General features: G+C 35.0%; 2 protein-coding genes across 5 annotated transcripts; one reads left to right on the top strand and one right to left on the bottom strand.

Annotated features, from left to right (window-relative positions):
- Positions 1–1219: 1219 nt before the first annotated feature.
- Positions 1220–2356, bottom strand: LOC122305490. Its single transcript, XM_043118063.1, has one exon. The coding sequence runs from the start codon at positions 2172–2174 to the stop codon at positions 1524–1526; it is 651 nt and encodes a 216-aa protein (XP_042973997.1). The 5' UTR covers positions 2175–2356; the 3' UTR covers positions 1220–1523.
- A 10991-nt stretch (positions 2357–13347) lies between these two features.
- LOC122305489 (glucose-6-phosphate 1-dehydrogenase, chloroplastic) lies at positions 13348–17896 on the top strand. Of its 4 annotated transcripts, none has more exons than XM_043118059.1 (10): positions 13348–13794; positions 14570–14760; positions 14881–14975; positions 15068–15182; positions 15544–15749; positions 15825–15974; positions 16070–16190; positions 16466–16695; positions 16807–17007; positions 17406–17896. In XM_043118059.1, exons 1-10 carry the CDS (start codon positions 13575–13577, stop codon positions 17656–17658), a joined length of 1782 nt encoding a protein of 593 aa, XP_042973993.1. In that variant the 5' UTR covers positions 13348–13574; the 3' UTR covers positions 17659–17896. The 4 variants fall into 4 exon arrangements, with proteins under 4 accessions (XP_042973993.1, XP_042973994.1, XP_042973995.1 ...); XM_043118060.1 differs by having other exon boundaries at positions 13655–13794; positions 14532–14760; XM_043118061.1 differs by having other exon boundaries at positions 13656–13794; positions 14565–14760.
- The last annotated feature ends 6199 nt before the right edge of the window (positions 17897–24095 follow it).

Below are 24095 nucleotides of genomic sequence, written 5' to 3'. Positions count from 1 at the left end.
AATCTGTCAAGCTTTGTCGTAGAAGTTGTTTTCCCTTTTCCTGAACTCTTAGGGGACAGCTTGATTATGTTTCTGAATGCTATCCCTGTATATCTTGTTACCAACTTTCAGAACATTATTTCGATACTCCACAGAATAATTTTTAGAATATTCTGTAAAACAAAAACGGGGCGAACAAATGGTTTACATATTTTTCATCCATCCTAATCTGTCTTGAATATTTACTAATGTTTGGTTTAACCACATGGCACTATAAGTAAGATGTATTGGTTAGTGAAGGAAGCTGCCTGCGTGTTTAAGTGGTGGGGTTTGTGTCTCTCTTTATCTCAATAATTGAGAGAGAGAAGGTTTTGCAGCCCATTCAAGATTTAAATACAAAGGGGTGGGGATCTTAAAAGTTTGGTTGGATGTTGATTTGACCCTCTGCCCGCCAATTAAATTACCCCCAACAAAAAGTGATTGCACTTAAAGAGACACGCACCCTTTTCATGGATCTCGCCATGCGCTTAAGATGATCATAGGATTTCAACAAGTATGGTTGGTAGCTGTCCCAATGTGCCTGCAAAAAGTGGTGAACTTTCACACGTAATAAATATTTGACAACTTGCTACCCATGCCTTTGCGCCAATGTGGTGTAAATTCCTGCCTGTTCCTCGTAATGTTACTGCCATATCTTAATCTTAAAGAAATGCATTAAACTCAGTCGAATCTCTCTCTCTCTCTCTCTCTCTCTCTCTCTCTCAATCAGTGTCTGTGTGTGAACGGTGATTTTTCAACTTGTCCTTGTCCGGAGACCCAAGACTTGAGTAAAGCGGGTATTTGATTGGTATCTTCTTTCCAAGGGAACAGAAAGATCGCATTCACATGCATAGAACATTCAGAGGAAGACGAAGACGAAGACGAAGACTTGACTACGACTAGTAAGTAGAAGTTAGAACATACAGGCAAGAAACCGAACAGAGTAATATTACACCGATCCCACCTACGATTCTATTTGATTTTCCTCTTGTCTCTAATTACCACAATCACAAATTTCTTCTTTTTCAAAAAGACAAAAAAAAAAGCATGTACGTATATATATAGAGCAGGAGTTCTGGCTCTAAGTTCCCATGCGCGATCATTATTCGTTGGTTGAAACCAAGAGATTCATGTCCTTAGCTTTCAAGTCTAGAAATAAAGGATATTTATACATTCATTTTATAATGCTTAATTTCTAAAATAGAATTGTAAAAGATATGTTGAAATCGTTATATAATGTATCATTACATTATTTATTGCTGAAACTTCCATTCCAAAAAAACACTTTGAGCTAAATTAGAGTTAGTACAGACACACACACACACACCCTGACGGAATTGAAGAGGATTGAGACGTGAAATTCGACGCGTAATCTAGAGAGACTCGTAAAAAGGCAATTACATATTAGAGCTAGCTAGACCCTCCAGAAAAATCAAAGTCACGGGCATCTTTTTGACATGCTGAGCATCATGACTAGCACTGTGCGGGTGCTTTAATGGCTAAAATCAAACCACGATCAGTTGCTGGCCTCCGAATTTTATTTCTTCCTTCATCCTTCTGATAAAATCATCACATCTTTTGTTCAACTCTTCCGTACTCAGAAGCTCGAGTCCGTTTACTTCTTCTTCTTCTTCTTTGATGATAACAAGGCTATTATCTTGTTCTTCATCTTCATCGTGCGTAGTCAAAATTAGCCCATTCTCTCCTTCTCCTAGCGCAATCAAAGTCCCATTTGCTCTTTCTTCTTCCTCTTCAACTTCAGGTAGTGCATTTTTACTTCCATCCGATGCCTTATTCTCTGACAGTCCGAGCTCTGATGGCCGACTATCTCCATTCTTCATGACACATTCTTCATCAAGATCATCCCCTAAAGAAGAATTATTCCCGACTAGACCAGAGTTCTTTACGATAAAAACTAGGAGTCCATTGCAAAGCAGGAACACATAGTTCTTGTCAATGGTGTAGCTAAAAGGTTTCAAGGGAAAAGTAGAAACGTGGATATGGAAGGAATCGAGAAGAAAAGGGCGCAATGAAGAGTGGGACAAAATGACAGATAAGAGTGAGATTGAGAGTAAGAATCTGATGGTTTTGTTGGAATTGCAGAAGTGGATGAACATATTTGCAGCTTGGATATATGGATGCTTGAAATGACCCATGATCTTCGTGTCCAACACAACAAGAGAGGAGCTTGTTCTTGTTGAGTGGGGAGGGGAGAGAGTTTAAACTCAAAAGGGAGTGATGAGATAGATGAGAGAGGTGGTGAAAGAAAAATTGAGTATATGCTAAAGGGGCATGATGCATGGTACTTATATAGAAGCTCAGAACCAGGCCAAGAGTAGTTGGCATGGCAAGGCAAGGCAAGGAAAGGGGTTAAAACATTTTAGGGAAAGACCCAAGTCAACAAGTTAAAAACAATTCTACTGGGACTGGGTCTTAGACATGGAAAGGCTTCCATAGCTGTCGTATACTATTTTTAACTTTTAAGACTTGAAAAGTAGACGTGTGGAATTTAATTGACTCGGTTTGTGGAAGTCTCTGTCTTTCTAAAAGATGAAGTAGCTTTAACTCCTGGGGGCAGGCCACTAAAATTATTATTATTATTATTATTTTTAAAAAGTTTCTTAAAGTGAGTTTGTAAATGTTGTAGGGTCCGATTCATCTCTAATTAGTAAATTTATAGTGGATGACAACATCACTTTGCAGCTCTATATTTTCCTTAACATTTATTTTTCTTATGTTTTGGTTACGTAGCTTTGGATGGTGATGACCACATCATGATTTCAAATTAAAGAGGTGTGCTAATAATATGTTTATATATATATATATATATATGTTTAAAAAAAGGAGCCGAATTGAAGAAACTTCCATAAATTTTCCAGCCCTTGAAGGACGTTTGGTTAGTTGGACGGAAAGTTGAACCGAGTCGAGCCGAAACAAGTGGCCCACCTTTATTGAAAGTTAATGGATTTGACCAATAAAATTCAAAACTTTAAACCATTTACAGAGTGATAAAGAATGTTTTTTTGTTCACCCAAGTGATTCGACCAAAGAGACTAGTGAATTGCATTCATGAACAGTGCAGCAAAATTGCACCCTCCCCGTCTCCCAATCATCAACCTGGCCATGTGGATGATGCTTGCCAAATATTCTCAACAAATTCCTTACATAGATTGTGCTAGATTGAGGGGATTGTGGTTTTCACTTTTTACGATTCTACAACTTGGGATTCACTGCCACGTTTTATTATTATTATTATTATTATTATTATTATTATTATTATTATAATAAGAAAACATCAATATCATTGAAATAAAAGCATTAAAAATTATTCTTACCAAGTCAAATAGTTTGAGAAAAAGACATTGGGAATTGATCCCACCACATTTCAATATCTTCCACATTTTATGCATATCTAGCTAGGTGAGGTGCACTTAAGAGCCTTGAATCGTATTACCGAGTTATGTTAGTATTGTGTCAAGTCATATATATTATATAATTTGAGTCAACTCAAACATGACACATTAAGCTTAACAGTTCAACTCAAACCCTAACATGACCTATTAAAATTACGGATTGACATGACACTATTCGTTATAATCTGTTTATGTAAATTAGTTGAAGTAACCCAATAATCAATTTGACCTAGTTAATTCATATGATTTTTCATAAAAGTTAAAATTACAATATATCCTAAAAATATAAAACTAACTACATAAGTCTAAAATTACAATAAATAAAAAAGTAAAATCCTAACAATACCAAATATGAACATAACTTCAGAAGTCCAAAATTACAATCTAAATAATAAAAGCATAAACATATTGTAATAATATTAATGTTACAATCCCAATAATAACAAACACAAATCGAAACAATATTAGAACTTATCTTTCTCACTTAAAAAAAAAAAAAAAAAAAACAATATTAGAACTTGAAGCGTCTTGCTTGCTCTTATTAATATCCCGCTCCATAACATTTTTAGCTAGCCTATTCAATTTTATTTATTATGTTTCTATTAAAAAATGACATCAGAAAGAGCAAACCAAATAAAATAATTGTATTGAAAACATTACAATTAATTATTTGATAAAATAAAAGTAGCATTAGCTTCCCCATCATATAACCAATCTCTTGTGCAAACTAATGCTTTCACAATGTTTGGTTTAGTGCACTCCTAAACTTATCAATGATATGCCCACCAATACTATAAGTCGATTCAAATGCAATTGTAAAAACAAGAATACTTAAAATGTCACGAACCATATAAACAAGATTAGAATAATGAAATTCATTTCCTTTCCAAAAGGAAAGAATATTAAGGTTTGTATTTATAACAGCTCTAGGTTCATCCAAATAAAGCTCCAATTGACTTTTTTGCATATAAGCAACAAGATCATCAGTTTGAAATGAATTAAATTCCTAAAAAAAAAAAAAAAAAAAAAAACCAATTATTTCAAGGCAACATGATATAAGACAATAATAATATAAATCGTTAAATAAAAAATATTATTTGAATTTAACTGCATTACTAGTCTAGTCCCTCTATTAAAAGATGTGGATTGACTTTCCATTCTACTTAAACTTCTTTCAAAAGTTGTGGTAGTACCCAAGACAACACTATATTCCATGAAAAGAGATATCAATTTAGTACAAATATTCAAATACTCTAGGGAACCATTTCCATAAAGCTTCGTATAAGAAAATTGAACAAATTAAAGCTTGTATCGAGAATCCAATATAATTACTATAGCGAACATCACATTGAACTCTAACCAATATTTCTCAAACTTAGCAAGCATTTGAGAAGATATTTTCCTCATGTACTCATCTTCAATCTCACATTATTCCTTTAATGTCAAATAAATCATAAACATTGCTAGAAATTACAAATTGGCTTAAGGGTATTTGGTTTCAAAAAAGTCATAAGTGGCATCATAAAAAACACCTAAGAAAGTGTTAATCTTCTCCACTTTATCCCACTCAAATGTTGATAGGCAACGCTTAAAATTTGAATTAGTCAACTTCAAATAGCAAAACCCATGACGTAGAAAAGAGCACTTTCAAACATAAAAATGTATAATTCCATCTGGTAGGGACATCCTATCTCAGTCCTTTTGTACTACCCAAAGGTATTTGATTGGTTGATTATAAAAAATTTTGTTTCCTTGCGTGTGGTCCTTTCACATACTTTATACTTTCATGAACTTTTTAGATAGCACAATTAATCTCTTTTAACCTATCTTGTACTACCAAATTGATAATATGAGCACAACAATGAAGATGAAAGAACTCACCACCACAAATAAGAGTTTTCTTAATATTCAATTGAGTTCTTAACATCTTTACTGAAACTTTATTAGAAGAAGTGTTGACTAAAGTTAGAGTAAAAATCTTGTTTTCAAATCCCTACTCATATAGCAAATTAAGAATTTTTTCAGACAAAGATATGTTATTATGTGGTGGTATCATAAAAAAAAGGTTCAACACCCTAATCTGTAAAACCCAATTCTTATATGAAAAATGTGTTGTAATGCACATATAATCATCAGTAGTTATAGACAAGTCAAATGTCAAATTAATTCTACCAGGAGCAAACTCAACATGCATTTAACTATTTTTCTTTCTTAATGATACATATTAACCAAATCAACATTAGTAGCATTTCTAGATATAATTGGCATATTAGGACGCAAAAATTGTACAAAAACATCTCACACCTGAATATTCAACAAATCAATTCATACTTCACAATTGTGCTTACCAAGCTTTCTCTATATTTGTTAGTGTCAAATTTAGATGCACTTACCGACACAAATATACTATTTTGTGCTAACATTAACTATCCAATATTTCGTGAACTTCTTCTAGGGTATGTCTCAATGTGACACTTCAAATTTTTTATTTCATATTTGTTTGCTGCCAAGTATGTAGCTCCACACATCTTTCACTTGGCTCGTACCTTATCATCATCTTTTTCAGAATTGGGAAATATACCAAAAACAACTCCACACATTTGATTGTTTCCTTCATTTCACTTTATTTCCTCATTTTGAGAACTCCTTAAGTCCAACGCTCTCAAGTCAATCAATTCTTCATTTTCACCAACTGCCTCACTCATCATACATTTTTAAAAAACCCAACATGAAAACCAACAACTATAACCCAGCAATATGATGTAGCCAAAACAAAGCAACCATAGTAGATAAACAATCAAAACAAGGCAATTATAGTAGATAAATCTTTTTTAGGAGCTATGGTTAATGGATGTAGAGGATTCCAAAAGAAACGTGACAGGAAAAGAAAAACCAAGACAAACAAACAAAAATATATCCTATTGATTAAAACAAATATCAATTCAAAACAAAAGCATATCCTATTGATTTCTTTCTCATTGTTTATGGTAGTTCAAAACAACTAGATATAAAAAACAAAAGCAGAGCATATTGATTAATTAATGTGAGAACCTATCTTATATATAACTAGTTTTTACAATAATATTTATCTTTTTTGTGAGTTTAACATGAATAGAAAAAAAAAAAGGCTAGTTGCTGCTTGATTTTATATATATATATATATACAAAAATTCTATGTACAGTTACTTTTATGTATTTTTTTGTGTACTCAACTGATATGATTGGTTGTGTATTAAAAAAATTAATGCAGTCAATCACATCAATGGAGTACACTAAGAGTACACAAAAGTGACTATATGTAATATTACTCATATAAATATATATATATATATATATATATGTTCATTCTGCATAGTAAGGAAAGAACAATTAGAATTTTCATTACAGTTCTTCCATGATTCATATCATTCACAGTTCACACATTCACAAGTGTTAGCAGGCAAACCTAAGGAAACAAAAAAAAGGAAAAAAGGAAAATAGGGCTCCCCTAATATCAATTAGAAGACTTCCAAGCATATAGCTCTATGTAAACTGTAAAGGGCTCTACATTCATGATTAAACAATTTCAGATTCTCAACCTAAAATGGCAATATTATATAATCACCAAAAGGCTAAAAAACTTACCATTGGCGAATCCATTAGTGGGGCAGAGAGGGACAGAGCAACGACAGTGAGACAAAGGCTTAGAGAGATTGAGATACCGTGAGGGAGGCAGCGTGAACCTGCAATTTTAATAATGGGCACAACCATGAGACAGAGGCTTATTCAGATGGAGATGCAATGAAGGGGGGGCCTTGTGAATCTGAGATACTGAGACCGAGAGAATGAGAGACAGCTTGTTGACAGAGGCTTGAGAGAAAGGGGGACCGACGGAGATGTCCATGAGAGGCTTGCTGTGGGCAACTAGTGGTGAGATAGAGAGATAAGAAGGAGGGAGACCAAGAGAGGTGGGAGAGCACTTAGAGCAATGGGTGCGAGGGGGCTACGACATGATTTATGAAAACGAAGTTCTAAAGGAATATAAGTAATTGGGATTTTTTTTTTTAGTTTTTAAGTATAAGGTTAAAAGCATAATTTTGACTCCCTTAAAGGATCAAAATGGGTTGCTTATGGGTCAAAGAGGGTTAAAACATTATCAACCCGTTTAGCAATCGTGTCTTAATTGGTCAACTTATTTTTACTCGAACTCGTTAACATCAAACTCAAGCACACTAATTTCTTATCGTGTTTGTGTTGAATTCATAGGTCATGTCACATATTGTCACCCTATATGCAACCTCATTTCCCATTCTATGAACATGAAGCACTTTGCACTCTTGAAAACTTTTCAACAATCTCTGTATTTCATTTAATAAATGGCCTAGAGCTAAAAAAAATTATCTCTAGATAAATGAAGTTTATTAACCAATAATAAGCAATCACTTTCGACCATAAGTTTCAAGATTCCCCATTGAACACAGAACTGCAGCCCTCTAAGCATAACTACTGCTTCAACGGATTCTGGATTTGTCATCTCATTTTCCAACCTATAGTAGGCAATGATAACTTTCCCTTTTTCATTTCTAAGAACAACACCCATACCAGCTTTTCTAAAAAAATGGCACAATCAATATTCAGCTTTAAGTATCCTGATGGAGGAGGTTTCCAACAGCACATCTGTTTTGACTCCTAATACACAAAGACATGTACCTCTTTGTGAGATTTCTGCTAAGATAGAGCATGCTCAATCACATATTTTTTGTCATGATACACATTTTCATAAATGAATTTATTCCTTTTGAACCAAAATCTCCATGCTATTGAGAAAAATATGTACATATGCTATTGAGCCTACTTCCTTTAAAAAAATTTCCAAATCCCAAAAGGACAAACACTACTCAACCTGCTGCAGAATCGGGAGATAAGTATTCCAATACATACGGATTTCTTTACACAAAAATATAGCATGTGCAAGATACTTTGTTTATTTTTTACATAAATAACATTCTCTTCCACAGCAACATTTTCTTTTTCAGATTGTGGAAAGTTGGAAGACCATCACAGCATGCCCTCTATGCAAATATCTTTATTTTTTTGGGGAGTTTTGCCATAATCTCTTCCGAAAATTCCTCTTTCTGGCCTCCATCGAGCTTTCTCCTATGTTCAGCTTTTAAGTATTATGAAGCAGTTTATAGGCACTTTTGACGGAGTAGATCCCATTATTTTCTTGATTCCAATACCACTTGTCATTTGAGCTGGGGCATATTATGATTTTTAATTTTTCAACTGCTATATTTGGATGGAAAGGAGCTCTAATTGTTTCCACATTCCACCATTGAGTATTAACATCAATAAGAGAATCAACAAATGCTTCTCATTCTTCCACAATATTTTGATCAATGAGTTGAGTGGCAGTAAATCTAGGTATCCAAGGGTCTTGAAACACCTTTACTGATTTTCCATTGACAATTTTTCATATACAGCCTTTTTTCAGTAGTTTAATAGCTTCTCATATTACTCTCCAGGCATAAGAAGGATTTGGGCCCAATTTAGAATCAAAAAAGATTGTTCTAGGAAACTATTTGGCCTTATACATTTTGTGGAGTAATGATTCCTCATTCTACAAAATTATTCTACAAAAAAGAATTAGTTTTGCTAAAAGAGCCAGATTAAACATCTTTAAATCTTTAAATCTCAATCCCCCTCTAAACTTTTTTTCACACATCTTAACCTAACTGATCCAGTGAATTTTATTTTCCTTTTATCTCTTCCCCCACCAAAATTGTGCCATCATCATTTCCAATTTCTAACTCGGTGCATAATAATCTTGGTAGCTTAAAGCAGCTTATTGTATAAGTTAGGATAGACTGTGCTACTGCTTTAATAAGAACAATGGACTACCCTTTTAGGTTTGAAACTTCTACCAAACTTTTTATTTTATAACTGAGAAAGCTTGATTCTTTGATCTGCCAACAATAGGAGGTAAGCCCAGATATTTTTCATATTGTTGAGTATGACTCCCACCCCATAAAGGCATGACTCCTTCTTTCAACTCCTCTATCACATTTCTACCAAAAACTATAGATGTTTTCTCTCGATTGATTTTCTATCCTAAGGCATTCTTATATTTACTCAGCAGCAATTGAATGTTTCTATTTGTCTCTAAGTCAGCCTTACAAAATATGAAACTATCATCTGCAAACAACAGATGATTCACTCGAGTGGCACATCTATAAATTTTAATACCTTCCACAGATTCATTGCCACCACAATTCCTTAGTAGACTTATCAAACCCTCAATACACAGTAAAAATAAGTAAGGGGATAAAGGTTCACCTTATCTCAAACCTCGATTAGGCATAATAGGGCCTTTTGGGACTCTATTAACTAACATAGAAAAAGTAACAGTTCTAACGCACTTCTTATTGAGCTTAATCAAACTTGTAGCAAAACCAAGCGCAACCATAATTTTTTCCAAAAAATACACTCCACTCTATCTTAAGCTTTGCTTATGTCTAGCTTTACAAACATATACCCTTTCTTTTGTTTTTCAGGAAGAGTATAAGCTCATAAGCAATAAGGACATTATTAGTAATTTGCCTTCTCGAGACAAAAGCATTTTGAGAATCAAATATAACATTAGGTAATACATTCTTAAGTCTATTAGCAATCACTTTGGAAATAAGCTTGTAAATAACATTGCAAAGACTTATTGGACAAAAATTAGCAACTTTTATCGAAGATTTTTTCTTAGGAATGAATGTAATAAAAGTGTGATTTAAGCCCCTAGGGAACTCACCAGTATTTAACACTTGCAGAACAACATTTGTGATGGAGCTCCCTATGATACTCCAATAACTTTGAAAGAAGATAGGACACATACCATTTGGACTAAGCGCTTTGGTGGGGTGCATCTATTTAACAGCTTGATTCACTTCTTCTGCGAGAAAAGACTGTGATAACTCCTCATTCATCTAAGTTATGACCATATATTCAACTTGAAATAGAATATCAACATAATCCACTTGATCAGCAACAGAAAACACAGTTTGAAAATAATCTGTAATGAGTGTATCCCTTTGGTCCCCTTCTTTCCAAGCCCCAGAATCACCTTGCAACCTTATAATCTTGTTATTTTTCTTCTCATAGAAGCTTTAGAACGAAAATATTTCAAATTTTGGTCACCCTTTTAAGCCATAAGATCCTGGATCTTTGTCTCCACATGATTTCATCTCTCTCCAACCATTTTTTCACTTCATCTCTGGTTGACTAGTGTTCTATAATCTTTGAATATGTAGGATTAAAAACTTGAAGTTCTTGTAATCTCAGCTAATTTTGGAGTTGCTTCTGGACATTTCCAAATATAGACCTATTCCATGTATTCAACTCTTCACTACATTTAGATATCCTTGCCATTACCTCACTTATAGTGTTATGACTCCCAATATATCTCAAAGACTTTTCAATTATATCAGCACATTCTCTCTCCCCCACCCACATAGCTTTAAATCTGAATGGTTTCTTTCCTTGGTTGTAAATCCTACCACCATCTGTATCAATCCACAAGGGAAGATGATCTAAGTAGACAACAACTCCATGTGTAACCATCATCATAGGGTACTACCACTTATAATTAGCCAGAAATCTATCCAATCTCTCATTAATACTACCATTACCTTCCCTTTTATTACACCAGGTATATGGAGTTTTATTAAAGTCCAAGTCCCTTAATTCACATTCAAGCATAACATCTCGTTAAACTGAGTATCTCAAACGACAAATCAAATTAAATTCCAAGTTTCTATTATGTGATTTGTATCAACGTGTCCATAGACACCCGTGATAAACCATTCCATTTTATTGACATCATCAACACAAATCTTGGCATGAATATGGTATTTTAAAAAATTCAAAACATAGAACTTAATCTCATCCTTCCACAACATGGCAATTCCTCCACTATGACCCTTACAATCAACAACAAAACAATGTTGTAACCCTAACTTATACTTACAAAATTCCATTTGGCGAGCTTTCAACTTCATCAAGACCTTCCTTCTTGACAAGGTCTCGAAGTGTGTGAATTCCGCATGGCTTTCTAAGCTTACAGGAATTCCAACTTAAAAGTTCCATTGATCTCGACGAGACTGTGGAACAAGCTCCACCGATATCTTTGAATTGGACTTCGTCTCTCTGCGTTCATCAATTCTGTTAGACACCTTCTTCCTCACTTTGTGTTCATCTTCTTCTCCATTCTCTAAATCTTCCATCGTCCTTCTCCATCGAGTCTCCCCATTTGCAAAAACTCCAAGGGCCATCACATATGTTTCCATATTCCTTCTTTTCCATTTCTAGCCTTTTGTAATTGGGCTAATGATAAGTGACGTAAGTGGGCTCTCATCCTGGGAAAAAACCTTTGAATGGCCCAAGCCTATAGACCCATTTTCTATATTTATGGGCATGACTTCATCTTCCCAAATCTGCAATTGATTTGTCTCCCCTGCATTGGAATCCCCCTGTATTTTTGTTATGCGTAATTTCTTGCTTCCATCACCCATTTATAACTGAATTACAGCTGGTATCACGTTAGTACTAGTAACTTAATGATTACTAGAATTCTACACAATCCCATGATTCCCTCTCTCTAAAATTTCCTGCACAATCCCACCATTTCCACCCTCCAAACTATCTCCTGAATATGAACAGTTCGAGATTTTTGCCCCTTCTATTTGTTGCCATTTATTGCTAACCGAAGTAATCGGAATATGATCCGTTTTTGCTTGTTGTTGCTACTTCTCCCATCTTCGATCATTGAAATTTCCGACACGAAACCATTGCCTATAGGGAAAACCTTCCATCTTATAAAACTCACTTGCTGCCTTCCACTTTTCACACTCCCGATGGGTATGCCCCAGTGTTCCATAATAATAGTAAAGATAGGTAGTTTTACATATGTGAATCACGCCTAACAAGAATTATTTGTTCCAACATTGATTTTTTTTCTATCGCTAAAGAGGTTTCGTAATATCAAGACAGATTCTAACTCGCATATATTCTTCTCATTCCAATTCTCCTTTCTCCAAATCCACTTCCATAACCTTGCCCAACGAACTCTCAATGAGATGGCCAATATACTTGTTACGAGCCATAAGAGGCAGATCATGAATGAATCCAGAATAGCAACTCTATTATTTGAATGTGATGAACGTATTGACTGCCATCAAACACCTTAAGCAACACCAAATTCTTATCAAAAGTTCATGGCCCCTCACATTGCACCCTTTCTTTTTATCAAACACCCTCAAATTAAGCAAGTATGAACACTGACCCTAGGTCTCAAAACCTAATAGGCTTTACAGATCTCCATATCTTATTTATTGTTTGCTTCAATGCCTCTTTGTTGTAGCGTTTTGTGTTGAGAAGCTTAATAATCAAACAGATTTCTCCTCTCATAATTGCATCTTCCAGAAGACTTGTCTCCACATGAATCTCTTTCTTCTCTTGTTCTGTAAGAGACATCTTTGCATTAAGTGCCTCCAATCCATCCTTCATTTCAAAACACTTCTATCAAACATGTACACGGATAGGAAAATACCTCTACTCAAGAGAGACCCAGAGAGAGGAGAAAATACCTCTTTTATTAATTTTGGATAAAGATAACGATACACATATAACTGTTTTACATCGCATTTTACAATCAGTTCAATAATGATACAGTGATGATTTTCCTTGGACAATACAGGCCTTGGGAATATACAGTACTAAAACGTCTAGGGCCCGAGCTCCCGAAATTTAGTTTAGTTGGCCCATGCAAAGCAACCCAAGCATTTAGCCTCTGTTTCTTATATGGGCCATTCCTAACTGTTTGGCAGCCTCCTTTTGTAATGAAGTATTTTATTGTTTTGTGAAGTCATCGAACGGTCGTATTGTATTTTTAGAAACAAAATCCTTGACCACACAAACAAGATTGGAACTTTGATTTTGATTAGTTGTGTGGTGGTTTCACTGATCGGCCTCTCTTCAACAACTGAAAGGCCAGCTTTTTATCTATTTGCCATCCGGTTGTATCAAAAATTATTTCCTCGCAAATAAGATCTATATTGCATATATCCCACTCTCATAATTGCTGAAAACTGAGCTTAATTTTTGTCCGACGCAATTTGCATGGCTTCGCAGTTCGGTTATTGCTCTTCTTCTTCAACCACCTTCACACCCTCTTCGTTCAAGAATGAGACACATCTATCCAGTAGATTTAACATTGTGCCAAGAAAATCACATTCTTCGACATCGATCTCGCTGATTCGTCTGAGAATCCGTCCCAGAAAGCACTTTCAGCTTAAATCCTCAAGTGGGCATCCACTCAATGCTGTTTCTTTGCAAGATGGTAGAGTTTCTCTTTCCTTTTCATATTTTCCTGGGTAGATGGGAGAATTTTCCTCTCTAAACCGATACGTACTGTCCCTTTTTTTTCTTTTTATTTTGAATAATTAGCTTTCCTCGCGTATGTTTTTTCTTCCCAACTTTATTATCAGTTTTCGGTTTCCCCACTTCTTGGTAGTTTTATCATTACATATGTGTGTGTGTGTGTGTGTGTGTGTGGGCGCGCATGAGTCCAAATGGGTTCTCTTATAGTTTTGTTGAATTGGTTTCACATTGTCAGTTAATTTGGAATTGTCTTGTTAGGTGCCTTCTGTATGCTATATCACTCATAAGCGTTCTTTCTAGCATTGGATTTGTGGAAGTTTCTGAGATGATGTCTGATATCTTCAACCTTAGGATTTAAGACCCTTCAGTCCCAATGATAATGGGGATTACTTGTTGGATTACTAACCGTTTGCAATTTAGCCTAACAGTTGTTAGTGTAATATTAAAATTTGCCACTAATAATAAAGTTTTAAACTTGTAGAGGCAGAAAATTTTAACCTTTTAACGTCTGAAGTTTCATCTGTGCTGGTTTGTTGGCCACCAAATATTATGTGATTCTGAATACATGTACTGATAACAATTCCAGCAACTGGTCGAGAAGGTATTTGCTTTTGAAGATTAGGAATGTATTTGGTTTGTTTATCCTGCTTCTCCCTATGTTGGCATTCCATTTATGCATCTGTTTTCTTTGTTTAGTATCTTAAAATTCAATTTTAGATTGGATTTTAGAGTAGGTACAGCTGGAGTTCCTCTGGCCAAAAATGATATGGAGCCTCAAGGGAAAGAGGAATCCCTTCCATTTTCACAATCAGAAAATGTAGGACCTCATCTCAGCATAACCATTGTTGGCGCTTCAGGAGACCTTGCCAAAAAGAAGATATTTCCAGCACTTTTTGCTCTTTATTATGAAGATTGGCTACCTGAGGTTCCTTTCTTCTACTGCTTCATAAATGTTTAATTGTTGCCTGGCTATGTCAAACAGATTAAAATGTTTGGCAATGGCTTACCAATTACAATTATTTATTGTTCAATTATGCCTATGCAGAATTTTATAGTGTTTGGTTATGCTCGGACCAAAATGACTGATGAGGAGCTACGGAACATGATTAGCAGAACCTTAACTTGCAGAATTGATCAGAGGTGTTCTATATTTCTAAACCATCATCCACATGCAACAATGTACTTTGTGTTTTTTCGTAGTAGATATATTGATGCACAGCAAGAACTTACAGGGAAAATTGTGAAGACAAAATGGATCGGTTCTTGAAAAGATGCTTCTACCATTCTGGACAGTATGATTCTGAGGAGCATTTTGCAGAATTAAACAGAAAGTTGCAGGAGAAAGAGGTAATGTGATGCTAGATTAAATCCCTTGTCATTGTTTTTCGTCTCTGTTTTGAACTGTTATCCTAACTATAGTGAATGGTAATTGTAATCTATTCATATGTTTTAACAGGTGTTGACCTGCTATTTTATACCCATTTCCAACCAGAGGAAGGGGAGAGAGAGAGAGAGAGAGAGAGATGAATAGAATTCCAATATCTACTAATTTAAACTTAGCAGAAACAAGCTGTTTATTTTTGTTTCCTAATTTTATTGCAGTAGCATAATTCAAAGACTATACCTGTGATCTTAGCTGAATCTCTTTGTTTGTTCCCAAGGCTTACCCTTTTTGGTGTTGTGACTCTCTGGCTGTGCTCTCTTTCAGGCTGGAAAACTATCAAATAGGTTATTTTACTTGTCAATACCTCCGAACATATTTGTCAATGTTGTAAAATGTGCTAGCCTTAGGGCTTCTTCTACAAGTGGGTGGACAAGGGTCATTGTTGAAAAGCCATTTGGTCGTGATTCAGAGTCATCTGGTGAGCTGACAAGATGCCTGAAACTGTACCTAACTGAAGACCAAATATTCAGGTACATTTTTATTTGTTGCTTTTGATAGACGTATAGAATTAGTGAGAAAATCTTGATCTTGCTGATAATTTTCAGGATTGATCACTACTTGGGCAAGGAGCTTGTTGAGAATCTCTCAGTGCTTCGCTTCTCAAATCTTGTTTTTGAACCTCTATGGTCCCGAAACTACATCCGCAATGTGCAACTTATATTCTCTGAAGATTTTGGTACAGAAGGACGAGGGGGGTGAGCTCCAAATATTAAATGATTATAAGAGAAATGAAGTTACATTATTCTTTCTCAGGCAATGAGCACCTGCTTGTTTTTGTTCAATTTCTCAGATACTTTGATAACTATGGAATCATACGAGATATTATGCAAAATCATCTTCTGCAAATACTAGCACTTTTTGCAATGGAGACTCCTGTCAGCTTAGATGCTGAGGATATCAGGAACGAAAAGGTATTATCTTTTGTTGCTTTGAAGTCAACCATCAAGATTGCAGTGTTAGTTATTTCTTCTCTGATATCTATCACTTCCTTTCTGAAGAACTAGCTTAAAAATCAGTCAAAAACTATTGATGACCTTTAGCATTACTCCTAACCACCACTCCATCCTCGTTCTGTCTATGTCTAACCAAAAATAAATATAGAAGTTTCTAGAGATGTCTTGCAAAAGAGTGCCTTTGTTTGTGAGGAGATCGTAATACTGACCAGTGAGCATGGTCTTGATTTCAGGTTAAGGTCCTAAGGTCAATGAGACCACTGCAGCTTGAAGATGTAGCTGTTGGTCAATATAAGGGCCACAGCAAGGGCGGAAAATCATATCCTGCTTATACAGATGACCCAACTGTACCAAATAACAGTCTTACTCCAACCTTTGCAGCAGCAGCTCTCTTTATAAATAATGCCAGATGGGATGGGGTTCCTTTCCTGATGAAAGCCGGCAAGGCTCTCCATACCAAGCGGTATTACAAAAAACTTGTTGATGAGAAGCTTCTCTATTGAGTATGCTCTTGTATGTTGTTGAGGTTTAATAATTGTATCATCTGAAAAGTTTTGTTGCAATGGAACGCCAGAGCAGAGATCAGAGTTCAGTTCAGACACGTCCCTGGTAACTTGTATAAACGAAACTTTGGAACCGACTTAGATAAGGCCACAAATGACCTTGTGCTTCGTGTCCAACCTGATGAGGCCATTTATTTGAAGATCAATAACAAAGTTCCTGGTCTTGGAATGAGATTAGATCGCAGTGACCTAAATTTGCTTTACCGAGCAAGGTATGAGAATAATGAAGACATTCTATCTGTTCTCTTATATTGTAACAGACATGTCGATTATCAGACTACAATTTTCCTATGCTCACAACAATTTTCCAACCTTCAAGACCTTAATTATGGAGGTTGAAAGAGAAGTATTATCTTGAGTTATGGTATATTCCGAGGTTCATACTTAATCTTATAAGGCAATGTGTTATGCATTGATTTTCTCATTGCTACCAGTATATATTCTTAGGCCTAGGAGTTTTTCAAGAAACATACAATATAATTTCGTGAAGCACGAACCATGAGTGATAGTTAAAGTTTGAGAAGGATACATTTGTCTAAGATTATTGCAACATCGTGGATTTTTGTTGTTCCTATGAAGACCTTAGTTAGGATTTGGTTTCAATTTGCAGGTATTCAAGAGAAATTCCGGATGCATATGAGCGGCTACTCTTGGATGCAGTCGAAGGGGAGCGAAGATTGTTTATTAGAAGTGATGAGCTTGATGCTGCCTGGGCGCTATTTACTCCCTTGTTAAAAGAACTTGAACAGAAGAAGATTGTTCCAGAGCTCTACCCATATGGTAGTAGAGGACCAGTTGGAGCACATTATCTTGCTGCAAAACACAATGTTCGATGGGGAGATCTCAGCGGCGAGGACTCGTGAGTGGCAAAGAGCTCTCCATAGTCCATACTATTATTCTGGATGCTTACAGCCAGCCTACGCACGTTTCTCTTAACTTTTCCTCTTTTCAGTGAATGATTTGTTGTGTTAGGAAGTTCTATTATTCTGGATGCTCCGATCATTTGGTTAAATATCCAGAGTGTGAGTGATTGAATAATGTGGGCTAAGTAAATCATGCAATGTGCAATATCAATTCAGATACTCGATGCCTCCTGGCTCCCATAGTTCTCGTCTGTGTTAGTCTCATCATTCGACCCACTATTATTGTCTATTCTGCATTTTTCAAAACAATTTGTGTTGCAAATATTAATATCCTTATCCAATTCACCATAAAAATAAAAATAAAAGGAAAAATCTAGGCACAATTGTATACTAATATGTGCATCAATATATTGTGATTGGTCAAAAAGTAGATTTTATTGAAAACAGTGCTAATTAAAATTTTAAATATGAAGGAATCAGTATTGATACACAGATTAGTACGCGACTTTGCTTGTATGTAACAAAATTCTAAATAAAAAAGTCCGTCTAACATACTACAAACACAATGATTAGCCAAAATCAAATTAGCAAACATTAATCAAATCGATTCAAAATCACCTCAAATTAGCAAACACAATAATATAGTAACTCAACAAATGTACCAAAATCAAGCAATGTAGCAAAATTCAAACGCAACAATATACCAAAATTTCCCAAAAAAGAGAGGGTGGGGTGCCGATATGCATGGTCCCTATAACGACCATGCCCACTTTAGTTTCAAATATGTACTCATGAGATGGAAGATTTCCTAAACATTTGGATTTATAAAAGCTTTCGCTACACAAAGATGAAGGTCCGATGGTAACACAAGGGTAATCTTGTCCAAGAACTTTATACACTGTGCAATACTGCTAAATGCTGCATCAAACCCACTAGACCCCTCACCTTTACTGCACTTCTAATTGCATGATGCATACATAATCTTATTTAATTTTGTCCGAGCTACAACACTGGCGGCAATTGTTTCGATCGCCTAGCTAAGTTCTAGTGAGATTGATGGCTCGGGCGTTTCCCTCCGTCGCCTAAAAGAACTCCTCGCTCGGTTTAACCCTCCTCGAAATAGGCCAGATACCTTCATCTCATCCACATTAATCATGGCCTCTGTGCCAGGGCCCAATACGAGCCCCCGAGCCCTTAATACCTCCTCCAACCGCTACTCCTACTCTCTCGTGGGGGGTTCCTACATTGAGGCATAATGAAGCACCCCTATGATGACCGACTAAACAAAAATTACGCAAAGGATATCGTTAGTTTCAACATCCGTTCGTCTTGAACTTTTTCCATTAGGATCGCACCTAAGAAATCCAAAAGAATTAAACCATACTAATAACAATCCAATAATCAGACAATGCATGCAATGAATTTAATGAAAAGTAACCATATTAGACCAAAAGAAGAGGAAGGTTATCTGTATTCCAATAGCACAATGTTCTTCCATACCAATGTAAGTTTTGGTGACAGAGGTCCAACTTATAACCGTTTGGCCCATTAAATCGGTAAACTGGCATTGTGTCTTCTTAAGACAAGCAATTTTGCCCCTTACTTGTGACGAATCAACTAGCTTCATATCAAGTGCAGTGAGGTGAGTGGCCAGTCTGACTGTATCACGGTTTGTAAGTTTGAACCCCACTAATTTACCCTCCATGGTTTCTTGGTGAAATTTTCTAAATATTCATGTATTGTAATACAACGATCTACCAATTCACTCAACAAATTGGTTAGTCGTCAATCATACAATTATTTAATAACCAAAGAATAACATAAATTAATTAATTACATAACACAAAGATTGGTAACAAATGAAAACCTTTTAAAGAACTCTTTAAAGGTAAAACCTTTCGGGGTTGCCAAATTTAGAAAAATCAAATTTATTATTTGAAAATCAAGTACAAGTAAGTTTCAATTACAAAACTTTTGCCAATTGATTCTCTTACTTGACATGACAAACGACACGTTTGTCTCTACCGCAATAGCAGCCAGAATCTCTAAAGATTTTCAAACATTGACTTTTCTCCTAGAATTCCAGTGTCTGAATCTCGATTCCACTATCTCAATTTTGGATCAACGATCACACTCTTTGAGAGAAACAATATAAAAATTCTCAGAAGAATTTTTTGACAACCTTTAGATAAATTCAAAATAACTTTAAAGAAACTCAAAGTATTTTACTTTCATCCAAAATATAAAACCCAACATAAGATGAACTATATCATCTTAGTTGCCTAATCCTATGCAAACTTATCAACTAAGTCACTTAGTCCTTATCAAACTCTTACATCTACAATCTCCCCCTTTGGCTGATTGGTGACAAAATCAACCTTAATCAACCTTGAAGAATGTACTATAGACCTATAAAACACAACCAGCGGACCAAAAAATCGAGTAGAAAATCAAAGAAAATAATCAAGAAACAAAAATACTGATATAGAGAATTGACTAAGATTAGTTTCATCAACATCACAAGTTTAAATATAATCTAAGTCTAGTAATGTTCTAGTCATCATCAAACATGTTCAGCAAAAATAAATCAAAGCAAGCAAGAAAAATAAATATTTTTCAGATTACAACTCAAATTAACTTTAAAATTACTAAATTAAAATTAATCAAAGATCAAAAGACTGCTACTCCTTTGCTGCTGCACTCCCCCTCACTCTACTCCCACTTTTTGTCATGAAGCTGACACTTACTCCACATAGGAATCTATCACGCTCTCCATTACTTGCTGCACATCCAAAAATAGCTGAACCAGTTTGTCATTTGTTTGTACACAATCTAAGCATATCGCAGCAATATGTTGCTCTGTCTTAGATTGGCTAACGTTCAATGTTGCAACAATGGTATCAATCTTCTGGGAGAGAAGATTGATCTATTCCAGCACTTGGGAGATGGGAACAGATGTCTCTAGAGGAGAGAAGGTTGACTCGGTGGTGTGGGGTGTAACGCTTGTCCTTGTGGTGGGTTATTTAGAAAATGATTTTATAAAAAGAGACGTGAATTACTGTTCGTTTTGAAATTTCTTTTCCTTCCATACCAGGATACAAAAGACTCCATGTTTATAAATAAAACGTGTTTCTTAATTTAAATGGTTACATCGAAAAATATTAAATTTTATAATTAAAGTCTCTTATACAAAAGGTTATGCTTAGGCTTCTGTGCTCTTCCCCTTGGGCCGTGTCTATCCTAATGCGTCATACTCATCTTGTCCCTAAGAGGGCACACATAAAAACTAAAATGAGTCGATTACTCATAAGCATTACTTCATATAGTTAAAATATAACAACATGGGTTTTCAATCATGCATTCATCATTCCATACATATCATACATAAACATTTATTCGTTTAAAATGTTATGAGGTGGGGGCTTTTCTTTAAAAATAGTTTTCTTTTGTAAATTAGTTCCCCAGGCCTCGTTGCTTTCATTTCTTAAAGAGTCTTAGCATACATGCATTCTTTTTTAACATGCATACATTCTTTCTTATCACTTTCATTGGTCATTACACACTGTTATGCTCTGTGCCTATAGCCACATGTTAGGAATCCATTTCGTTAAGGTGCAGCACTGGGTGCACTACCAATACTACTTACCCGGCATTGCAATCTACCTAGCCCAGTCCTACATGAGCTTAAACATCATCTTTCATGCCATCATTTAAAACATCAATTCATAGCATAGTTTAAAGCATCGTCTTTCATATAGGTATTTTAAAACACTTTATTCACGTCATTTAAAGCACTGCTTAAAGCATTAGGTCTTAACCTCGCATTTCGTTTCGTGAAAATACATACAATACTTACCGCATATACCATCCATTCACACGCATATACTTAATACTTTGGATACTTAAAAATGGGCTACCAAGGAGGACCGTTACATATTTATGCTTGAAAACTTATACTTAGCATTCTTTAGTAAAGTCCGTGTCATTTCATAAAGCATCATAAGTAAAAGCATTTCGTTTTCATTTTCATTTATTTAGAAAACTCTAGAAGAGTATGAACGTAATACTCACATAAACTACATGCCATATTCATTTCATGCAGCTCATTTATGTGCGTGTCAGATGACAACTTACATCCATACAAATAACCTCAACGTCATTTTCTATTTAGTACATAAGTAAATATACTAGAAATAGAATTACACTTTATTTGGAACACTCTGCGTCTATCCATATGTTCTTACGTGCCATTTACTATGCTAAAACCTTCGAGGTACATTTACAGTCACTACCTCTATCTTCTATGTCTTTCTTATCACGTTTCCTCTTTCTGGGACCCACTTGGATCACCTTTTTCAAATTCAGTGTTCTACTTCAAAGTTTTATCCTTTAAAGTGAACATCCATGATACACCTTATGGTTAAGACACTAAAACCTTCACCTTACTCTCCTATTAACCACATTCCGATGCACGACTCAGACCAACTAAGTCACGTATCCCAATCCTAGACAACATACCCATTACTACCTTCATGCATCTTAACCCAAACTCAATTCTCTTTCTCATCTAAAAAAATACAAAAAAAAATCAAACACTAAAGAATTTAAAATTGATCCCCTAGAAAATTAAAGTCAATTAAATCAAAGTACTTGTTTAAGTACCCCACATGTCCAAGCATAGTGTTACTCACACAACCAAACAAAAGAAAATTCACTCTCTCATTTGCAACAAACCACAAAGGTTGTACACATCTCATGAGTTTGTCATTATCAAAATCCATGTAAGTGTGTGTGTGTGTGAGGATACTTACTTCAAAGAGTAAAAAAATTCCATATATATATATATATATATATTTCATTCTTCCACATTATTTATTTATTTATTCTACTTTACATAGATACTCCCAAGAGGTTTGTCTCACATCTTATTAGTCAAACTTTATATTAGGGCCTAGATGCTTTATAGAGTATCTCCTTGTTTCAATAAGACTATATATTAACTTAGCATGAAGTTAATGAAATTACAAACTCTAACAGACAATGGGGGCATTGAGTCGAGATGCACTCCACATGTTTGACAAAAAGTCCATGGTGGAAATCCCATCAACCATGCAGTGATTAATTGTTAACCAAGAAACTAAACCTCTACACTCAAACTTGTTAATCTTTTAGGGGTTTTCTTTCTTGGTTAACTTAATCCATCAACAACAAAAGGGGAGAAAAAGATAAATGATTTGACAAGTTCCAAATAGACAAGTTCTATTTAAGTCTTTGTAAGAAAGTGGATCTCATTTTGAAAAAGTGTTAAAAAAAATCATTTTTAGTAGGATCCACATTTTTACAAATGACCTACGTGATATTTGTACCTAACATTACTCATAAGCAAGTTTCCATAATCTAAACATTCATGAAGTCAAGTTTAAGTTTTTTTTAATAAAAAAAACAAAAAGAAAGAAAAATTTGTTTGGAACTTTTTTAATGAAAATCTTTAACAGAGAAGTAATTAAGCATATAAGATTTTTGATAAATAATTTATACAAGTTCAAAATAAACAACTCTTGCGCAATCCTTTGTAAAAAAATGGACTCTACATTGAAAAAGTTGTTTCATTGTGTCAATGCGTTTGTAAGTGAGAGATAGAGAGTTTTCTGGTGGAGGACGCCATAGACACCATTGTTGAAGGAGACTTTGGGGAGGGAAGAAGAGCAAACACCATCGCCTGAGTCATTTCCCTTCTCCTCCCCCCCCCCCCCCCCCCAAAAAAAAAAACAAAGAAAATCTCCATTGATGACGAACCACAACCAACCATATATCTAAGAAAAAGAAAAATTAGCAACCAAAAATAGATTCAAGAAAAGCATAAATACAAAAACACACAATAGAAACATATATATAAAATAGGTATGAGAAAAGCTCGTTAGAAATGGAGAGATATTTACCCAAGAAACAAAATGACATAGAGAAAGAAATCAAAGATTTCGGCAGTAGAGGGAGAGAAGGTGAAGAAGAAGCATTGAGGAATGAGAGTGCTTGTAACAGTCCGCTAGAAATTCAATTGTGGAATTTCTATTGACTTTAGGAACCTCGTGAAGATTCTATAAGTTTTCACGAATCCATTAATCATATAGGTTTTAGTCTAACCACATAGTTAGTGTTATTATTTACTATGGTATCCGAAGTGTGTTTTTGATTATTGGAGATAGTTAGAAGTGTCAAAATGTATTATGGTTTGTGCCATTAGACTCGGAGGGTTATTTAAGGTCTTATGACGCAATAACACTTTTTCATATTTTCGGACGAAACGTCTGCTCAAAACTGTAGATATTATTGGATAAAAATATCTTGAGCTAATTTTTGTAGATATTATTGGATAAAAATATTTTAAACTAATTTTGTGAATATTATTGGATAAAAATATTTTAAGTTAATTTCGTAGA

Source organism: Carya illinoinensis, chromosome 3 (assembly GCF_018687715.1).
Source record: "Carya illinoinensis cultivar Pawnee chromosome 3, C.illinoinensisPawnee_v1, whole genome shotgun sequence".
Classification (NCBI taxonomy): domain Eukaryota; kingdom Viridiplantae; phylum Streptophyta; class Magnoliopsida; order Fagales; family Juglandaceae; genus Carya; species Carya illinoinensis.
This window is presented reverse-complemented; position numbering and strand designations above follow the sequence as displayed.

What these genes read in the sequence shown, in the direction of transcription:
- LOC122305489 (XM_043118059.1), top strand. Translation starts at nt 13,575, where the DNA reads ATGGCTTCGCAGTTCGGTTATTGCTCTTCTTCTTCAACCACCTTCACA. An exon ending in ACTTGCAGAATTGATCAGAG is followed by an intron (nt 14,976 to 15,067) that starts GTGTTCTATATT and finishes AAGAACTTACAG; the next exon opens with GGAAAATTGTGAAGACAAAA. An exon ending in ACTGAAGACCAAATATTCAG is followed by an intron (nt 15,750 to 15,824) that starts GTACATTTTTAT and finishes GATAATTTTCAG; the next exon opens with GATTGATCACTACTTGGGCA.
- LOC122305490 (XM_043118063.1), bottom strand. Translation starts at nt 2,174, where the DNA reads ATGGGTCATTTCAAGCATCCATATATCCAAGCTGCAAATATGTTCATC.